Source organism: Plasmodium fragile, assembly GCF_000956335.1.
Source record: "Plasmodium fragile strain nilgiri unplaced genomic scaffold supercont1.4, whole genome shotgun sequence".
In the NCBI taxonomy this organism is placed as follows: domain Eukaryota; phylum Apicomplexa; class Aconoidasida; order Haemosporida; family Plasmodiidae; genus Plasmodium; species Plasmodium fragile.
This window is the reverse complement of record NW_012192584.1, coordinates 34,044-42,456: the sequence shown is the minus strand read 5'-3', so window position 1 is coordinate 42,456 and position 8,413 is coordinate 34,044. Positions and strand designations below refer to the sequence as shown.

General features: G+C 41.2%; 4 protein-coding genes across 4 annotated transcripts; all 4 read right to left on the bottom strand.

The window, feature by feature from the left end:
• Positions 1-330: 330 nt before the first annotated feature.
• AK88_00464 (uncharacterized protein) lies at positions 331-1,512 on the bottom strand (the record flags this gene model as incomplete). The annotated part of the gene is made up of 1 exon (XM_012478115.1): positions 331-1,512. One exon carries the CDS (start codon positions 1,510-1,512, stop codon positions 331-333), a length of 1,182 nt encoding a protein of 393 aa, XP_012333538.1.
• Positions 1,513-2,866: 1,354 nt separating this feature from the next.
• On the bottom strand, positions 2,867-4,732 carry AK88_00463 (uncharacterized protein; the record flags this gene model as incomplete). Its single annotated transcript, XM_012478114.1, has 1 exon — positions 2,867-4,732. One exon carries the CDS (start codon positions 4,730-4,732, stop codon positions 2,867-2,869), a length of 1,866 nt encoding a protein of 621 aa, XP_012333537.1.
• A 209-nt stretch (positions 4,733-4,941) lies between these two features.
• On the bottom strand, positions 4,942-5,727 carry AK88_00462 (uncharacterized protein; the record flags this gene model as incomplete). The annotated part of the gene is made up of 3 exons (XM_012478113.1): positions 4,942-5,060; positions 5,220-5,438; positions 5,619-5,727. 3 exons carry the CDS (start codon positions 5,725-5,727, stop codon positions 4,942-4,944), a joined length of 447 nt encoding a protein of 148 aa, XP_012333536.1.
• Positions 5,728-6,439: 712 nt separating this feature from the next.
• On the bottom strand, positions 6,440-8,407 carry AK88_00461 (uncharacterized protein; the record flags this gene model as incomplete). Its single annotated transcript, XM_012478112.1, has 1 exon — positions 6,440-8,407. One exon carries the CDS (start codon positions 8,405-8,407, stop codon positions 6,440-6,442), a length of 1,968 nt encoding a protein of 655 aa, XP_012333535.1.
• Between the last annotated feature and the right edge of the window lie 6 nt (positions 8,408-8,413).

Genomic DNA, 8,413 nt, shown 5'->3' with positions numbered 1-8,413 from the left:
AAAAAAAAAAAAAAAAAAAAAAAAAAAAAAAAAAAGGCAAAGATCATAAATGGGAGGAAAAAATACATGAATAAGCCACCTGGCTAGCTATATTTTTTTTTTTTTTTCCCGACTAGCCAATGAAAACTGCGCAAATGTTATGAACAGGCAAGGTAAAAACTTCAACCTCGGGTGCAAATTTATGAACGTGTGGCATAAGTATGTTGTCAAATGGTAAACGGTGTGAGAGGGGGCAGGCGATTGGCGTGAAGGGGGAGCAAAACGCGCTTCTAACACCACTTCGCACAACATCTTCGCCTCTTAAAACCCGCTCCACAGATTTTTATCTGTTCAGCTTATGTTGAAGAACTGCGTGGCGCGCGCGCGTGTGTGGGCGCCTTCGAAAACGTAATGAAGCTTCATGTCGATGTGCCTATTATTCTTGCCGTTTTTCCTAAGCGCAAACATTCCGCGCATCACTTCGTGTTTCTCCACAGTGAGTACGTGGTCCGTATACAGCACGATCTGCTTCCAATGTGTGTGTCCCCCGTATGGCCCAGTGGTAAAGCTGATGTCTGTGTGGCACGCAGAAAATGAAACATCAAACCATATGACCAGTGCATGCAAATAATCCCTTTTGATCATTTTTAATCGAAAGGGAGAAGCAAAGGATAAGTCGTCCTTTGTGCAAGTGTTTAAGTCCAAATCTAGTATACAGCATGTATCAGTTACGATAAAATTTTTGTCTACATAATCAATAACGACTTCTTCCTTTAATATTGGCAAAACTGAAGTGTAATTTAGTTCATAACAATTTTTCCAAAAGTCAAATTTTTCTTCCCTATATAAACTATCTTCAATGCCAGCAATGTACATGTATGCCTTATCCGGAAAAAGCAATCCTCCTTCCCTTAGCCATTTGTCTCTACAGTAAAGAACCGTGTCCAGCATATTTTCATACAAGAGACAATAACCCATCCACTCTGATATTATTATGTCGACCTTATCTACCGGAAGTTCGATTTCTTCAGCCAGTCCTTTCAAGAAAGTTATTTTGTCTGTTAAATTATTTTCGTCTCTAATTTTTAACGCTGTGTAGATGATGTTACTTTTTTCAATACTGTATACATGCTTTGCCCCCGACATGGCAGCAAAGAAGGAGAGGATTCCTGTTCCGCATCCCACGTCTAACACTATTTTGTCCTTTATTAAATGTTGGTTCTTCCTAATGGCATCGTAGTAAGTCCTTGTCCTCACTTCATCCTTTATCATGTCCTCATGTATGTGGATATAGTTGTATGAATTAAAATACTCATTGTTTCCACCGTCCAGATCCTTCTCCTTGTCAAAAACGAGGAAATTTTTTCTCTCCCCTACTTCGTTTATTTTTTCTTTGCAGAATTTTTTCCAAGTGGTAAAAAAGCTTTGCAACTCTTCTGCGTTAAATCCCTCGGGTTCAATGTCCCCGTTGTTACCCCTGCCTCCCTTTTCATTGTACACGCCTTCCCTCATTTCGAATTTGTTCTGATTCATTTTGTTATACTTGTTCGCCATGCCTCTTGAGATGTGAATAGGCGCGTTGGTTTCACTCGCGGCGCGCTTCTGGCTCCTCTATCTCCCTTTTGGCAGCTCTCGTTCGGCTGGAAGGGAGAGGGGGAGAAATTACCAAAAAAAAAAAAAAAGGAAATTGAAAGGAGGACGCACAAATGGGATGTAAAAGAGGGGAGGAGAAAGTTGTTGAGATACCAACTTGGCTGAGCAAAAAAGCTGTTCTACAAAAATGATCTACCCATGCAGGAGCTATATCGCTCTTTTCCCATTCTCTCTTGTCAACTTTTTCGATCAACGTGTGAAGGAAAAGAAGGGACACAAGAAGGGAAAAAAAAAAAAAAAAAAAACACACAAAGTTCAGGAAGTAGGAGGCGAGGAAGTTGCTCAAAAATGTTCTATCTTTCTCATTCAATGTGAAGCGGTTAGCATATTTTCACGTGTGCCGGACTGCTGCTCGTATTGCCTCTTTTCCCTTTTTTGCTTCGTGCTTTTCTTTTTTCGTGTTGGCTTTTTTCGCTATAAAAAACGGCGCCTGTTCTACGCGTGCCTTCGCAATTGTTCTCTTTTGCTTTCTACTACATTTTTTTTTTTTTTTTGCCTTTACATGTACATGTATTCTTCTATTTATCTATATATATTTAATTTACCAATTTATCCATTTATTATTTTTTTTTTTTTTTTTTTGTGGGTGGCCATTTCCAGCCTACATTTGCGCTAAAAAATAAACGACAGTCATGTGGAACATTTTACACGGCGCATTTTTTTTTTTTTTTTTTTTTTTTTTTTCCTTTTTGCAAGAGGGGAATGTAAATAAAAAGGGTGGGCATATAGACGTAAGTGAATTTTCCATTAAACCTTTTTTTTTTTTTTTTTTTCTTTTTTCTTTTCCTTTTTAGCGTGTACGTAGGGGAAAACACTTTTTCATATGCGCTTGCACGCACACCTACAGGAAAGGGGGCAGTTCGATTGAATCTGTTTTGGTTGAGCACAACCCCTTTTGAAGTTTTTTTTGTTTTGGTGCTCAAAAAGATGGTGACTTGTGCTTGGCCGCGTCGATCGGGCATACAAGCGGACACAAAGGCAAGCAGGGTATTCAACCACACGCGCGTGAATATGTGCGTGAGTACACTCCAACACATTCGCCGCAGGGCAGCCACCCTGAAATGGAATTGTGCAGAGAAAAGCATAAGTTTGGGGGGGGCGCTACCAGTTGAGGTGCCGGCAACTGTGAGGGGATAATATATATATACCCCATGAGAACAATGCCGAGGTGATAAAAAAAAGAAGGCAAGCCTCCTTTTTTTTTTTTTTTCCCCCAATCGCCCCGCTTCCCCTATCACAACACAGACTCGTACTCGCGCTGCGTCTCCTGCACCACGTCGTAGGATATACACACGTCCTGCATGTTCAGGCATTCTCGTTTCTTCCTAAAACAATTGAGCTGCTTCCGGATGTACTCCAAATTCTTTTCCCTCTTGGACTCCCTCTCGAACAGTTGATCGAGTGAGCTCTTCTCCTCACTGGTGTTTCTGCAAAAGGAGCATCCCAACTTTAAAATGTGAGTATCTCCTTGCTCATTACCAACAGCAATATATTTATTATTGACATGTGCATCTATTTCTATGATGGAAGAATTACAGACTTTGTGTTTAATAATGGGTTCATTGAAATTATAAAGTAGGTTCCAAAAGTCGAGGTAGCCGTCCTTCCTTGCTAAAATGAAAAAGGAAGAGTCGCTAATCCACAGACCTTTGTTAATAACACACTCGTCGTAGTAATTCGAGATTATAGGAAATTTAATGTCTTCTGACCAGATGTTAAAACCCCACTTGTCGGTAGATAAGAAATACTTCAAATTGATTGGGATGCGTTTGATGCTGGTAATGCTAGACAAATGTTTTTCGTTTGAGGCTCCATACTTTTGTAGCAGCTCTAAATTTTTTGCTTGTCTCTTAGAGAGGGAGAGGACGTATCCTTCGTCTGTGCCCACCAGTATTTTGGAAGGACCCGCCTCCAAGTTCCATTCGAGGCAGTTGGCGCTGTAGCAGAGGTTGGCGGTGGGGAGCGCGATTGGGTCTTCGCCGCCTCCACCACCATCACCCGTGTCTGTAGCGGTGGCGTGCAACGCTTGATTAGTCACCCCAGTGGCCGCTACCACCCCAGTAGGGTTGCTATCCCCGTGAGTGACGAACTGGCTCATGTCTACCCCCCCCTGAGAATTCTTCAATGAAGAGACGTCCAAATTGGAAGTCTCCACGAGGTGGCAAACTTCTCCCCTGTCCTTGTGCAAGGAAAAGGACTCAATGTGATCATTAAAATTTCGTATGTCCCACAATAAGCAGAGCCCATCATTGGATATAGAGAGGCAGTGGTTGTTCGTTTTCGTCTGTAACCAAATAACATCCTGCACAACATTTTTGTGACTAGCATGATTGGAAGAAGATTCACATAAGTTATTTTTCTTGCGTAGGTCCCACAGATTCACAGTCCCATCATAGGACCCAGCAAGTAGGAGATCTGAATTCTTGTGATTAAACCTTAAACATTTTATAAACGTTTTTGAATATAAAATTTGATACGGATTATTAATTTCATTTAAATTATATAATAAACAATTTTTTGGTGAGTCATTTAAAATTTTTTTATAATTATTAACACAATATGAGATGGCTAGTCTTTGTGTATTATCTGTTGACCATTTGATGGAAGTAACATACCTCGAGTATTTTCTAATTTTGTCTTTAATAATTATCATCGACTTTATTTTGAACTCCTCTTCAGTCTCTTTTTCATCTTGGAAATATTCTTTGTAAATAGCTATGCTATTATTTTTGTTAATAATTCTCGTCGTTTCATTCATTAATATTTTTACGCTGTTAATTGTATTTATGTCTTTGTCTAATCTTTTAACATATTTTATTTTATTTTGTTGATCACTCAGATCTATATCTTTTGTCCATCCTCCTTCATTGTGATAAAAAAATTTGTTTTGTAACTTAACGCTTTCTATATTTACATAACACTCACTTTGTTTTTTTACGTTTTCATCACTGTAGTATATATTTTCCTTGAACATGTATTTATTTTGCAACTCTCCGTTTGGCTCAATTCGCCCCACCACTTGGCTCTTTGACTTGGTGAACCCGCACGGTAGCCCGACATCGCTCTTTTTTTTTGTGTAACAGTGGTAGTAGTCGATCATTTCGCATGGAGCAGGGGAAGTGAACAAGCAAGCGTAGGGGTAAGTGTAGCGGCAAGCGAAGCGGCAAGTGTAGCTGCGGGAGCACCTTCGTCTCAGATGAAGCGTGCCCGCGTTGGGGTGTAATTACGATGGATGTGGAGGCACCGCGGACGGGGGAAGAAAAAAAAGGGGGGTTGCTTCTCCCTCTACGTGCAGACGCGCGACTTTTCCTAACACTTGGAACAGTGATTTTCGATCCAGCTCTTCTCTCGCGCATTCACCTGCCTGACTAACTTGTCATCTGCAAACCTGTACACGAGACTCTCCTTAACTTTGCAATACCCGTCGCCTAGGGAGGAGAAAAAAAAAAAAAAACACAGCGGTGTGGGTGTATGTACAAGTGCATGTGCACACACTTCCATTGATGGCTAGACAAAAAAAAAAAAAAAAAAAAAAAAATGCACACACAACTCGGTATGTTCCTCAAAAGAGGGAAGCACTCGTATACCTATGTCATATATATCATCCAAGAAGGCATTCGTTTTTTCCTCTTCTAAAACAATTTCGTTCTTGTTAATTTCTTCTTTAAAGAAATAGGGAGAGTCCACAAGGTATTTCCACCTCTCCTCATACTCCAATCCGTCACTGTAGTAGTACTGTCCCTGGACAAGTTTCCCGTTTGCCCAGGTCCCTCTATACTCCCCCTTGTCTTTAAAGGCTAGGGTACCTATCTCCATGGGAACGGTGGTAAAAGTGGAAGGGGTACAGTTTGTTGGGGGAGGGGAAGGAGAAAAATGGAAGGACACTCTTACAAATGAATGAAGTGGAAATAATCCACTTTTTTTTTTTTTATGTTTGCTTTTCAAGAGGGACGTGACCCCCCACACACACAAGCCCTCTGACCCACCTTGCCCATGAAACTTCTCATTCTTAAATTCTCCCACGTACACATTCCCATTCGGGTAGGTATACCTCCCCCGCGTTTTCTCTTCGTCCAAGTACACGATTTGTGACATGCGTGCGGGGGGAACTAGGCAGAAAAAGGTAGGCAAAAAAGGTAGGCATAAAAAGTAGGCAGAAAAGGTAGGGAGAAAAAAATACACACCGAGGTTGGACAAAGCGAAACTGCTATCCCTTTCCGATGTTTGTCCCGCCTTTGAAAAAAAAAAAAAAAAAAAATGTGGATCCCTCTCACCGGTTAGGGAAGTTCAGAAGAACTTTTTTCCCACTACTCCCTGTGCCAACCCGCTTGTGTGTGCACACTTTTCCCAGTGCGCGCTTCTTTCTTTTGAGTAGTCTCAGAAATCACGTCTCACTGCGTTGCACTTCCCTTTTTTTTTAAGTGAAAACGGGGAAAAACACACCTCAGGGGGGGGGGGGAGGTTCGGACAAATCACATGTCTATGCGTGTCTTCCCCTTTTTTGGCGAGTTCGAACCATCGGGTGTGTTCTTACAAACGCCGTGGCGATTCAGTTATCTCAGTTTCGCAAAGGACTGGAGTGGAGAATACATGCAGGCACGCTACGGATATGTAGGGAGACGTTACACATATGTAGGGAGACGCTACACATATGTAGGGAGAATAGCGCACTGTGCATAACACATACGAGAGGGTTCTCACAAGAACCCCGCATGGATTACAAAAAAGGGGGAGGAAGTGCTCCCAGTAGGGCACGGCGGCGTAATCGCACAAAAGAGGTAGGCCACACCAACCGATGCGGCACGCATCACTTCATCTTGAGCGCGTGGGACCAGCGCAGAGACACGTACGTCGCGGCCTTTATCACAACGTAGAAGCTGATGAGGATGAAGATGGAGTAGGAAATGTGTAGCTTTGCAAAACGCTTATCTATGATGACCTCCCCTGGGAAGGAACCCTGGCCTTGGCACACTGCGGAGAGGTTATCCTCAGAGCATTTGATAAGCGCGTCATTGAACTTGATTTTGGCTAGCACCGAGGCGGAGTACGTTTGGTAGGACAACCACTGTAGGTATCTGAAAGGTACTTGCAATTTCGCTATCTCGACGTAGAACCCATTGGTGAGCGTCATGGTCAGCAAAACAACAGAAAGGAAACTAACAGCCTTGCTGAAATTATCAAACAGGGTAGATATAAAATACCCCAGAGAGCTACTAATTAGAGCATTTAACAAAGTCACAAAGGAGTAACTTACATACACTCCAAATTTAAGCGTCCCGTACAAAATCAGATGTGTGATTAGAACCCAAAAAGCAATTAATGTGAAGAAAAAGATAAATTCTGCAAAAAGCTTAGAAAAAAAATAATTGCTCACTTGGAACGTTTTCATGTTCCTCTCTTTTGCTATGACTTCTCTCTCTGAAGGAAAAGAGTACAATGATAAGTAGGCCGGATAAAAAGTCCAGTAGGATAGAATAAAAAAAATAGCCCCAATGGTATCAATGATCCCATCCTCTGTGTCCTCTTTAAAAGTTTTTGACCACAAGAATCCAAAAAGGGTTAAAATGACAACCAAATCGATCACCTTCACTATGGTAATTTCATCAATGATAATTTTTTTCAATCCTCTTGTAAGGAGAAAAAAGTTTTGTCTAATGTATGGTGTCTTTCTTTCTTGTAAAGAGATTAACACTTCTACTGCTTTTAACTTTTCCAGATCCTGTTCCCTTGCCTTATTTATTTCTTGTATAGAAACAGTTGAAGATTTTTTTCGTACCCCCAATGGTGACTTACCGCTGCTGTGTACTTCCTTACTCTCATTTCCTTCCTTCGCCAACAAGGAATCATAGTCATCATGGATCACTTTATTATCAATAGAGTCTGTGTCCATGTAGTAACCCATCTCTTTATCATACCGAAGATACTTGTTATAATTTTCCAAAAGGATGGATTCATATTTTGTGTTGCACAATACGTCCATCAGGTAGTCTGCAATATTCCAGCCGTAAGGACAAATGAACCCAACTTTTTTTAAGTACTTACTTAAGTTGGTTGTTTTCCCATGGTATATTATGTACCCATTTGTTATTGCTATGAGTCTATCAAATTTACTAAACACTTGGCTACTTGGCTGATGAAGAGACGATATGATGGTGGTATTCGAGATGGTAGCTATTCTCTGAATGCACTCTACTAAGGACAAAGCTGATGATGAGTCTAATCCACTCGTTGGTTCATCCATGAGAAGTAATGGTGGGTTCGATAAAATTTCATTTGCTATGGAGAGTCTTTTTCTTTGTCCTCCACTTATCCCCCTTACAAAAGCATCCCCTACTATGGTATCCTTTACATGGCTTAGGCTCATTATATCCAATACCGAATGCACCAATTCACGTAACTTGTTTTTGTCTCTAATGTCTAACTTTAACTTGGCAGTAAATTCTATCGTTTCGTATACTGTTAATCGTGAGAAGAAATAATCATCCTGCAAGACGTAGCCCATGTAGCTCTTTATATTCTTATTCCTTTTCGTATCGTTAATGAGGAAATTTCCCTCCACACCTTCCGTCACTTTCATGGACAAAATATTCAACAGTGTTGTCTTTCCGCTTCCGCTGGGGCCCATGATCACTGTTATTGTTTGGGGCAGCAGGATGCCCTTTATTCCGTGAAGAATTTCAAGCTTCCCATGATCCACAGTGTACTTTACGTCTGAGAACTCGTACTTTATTTTGTCGTACGCAGCGTGGGGGTCCTTCGCGCAAGCCTCCATCATTGAGGT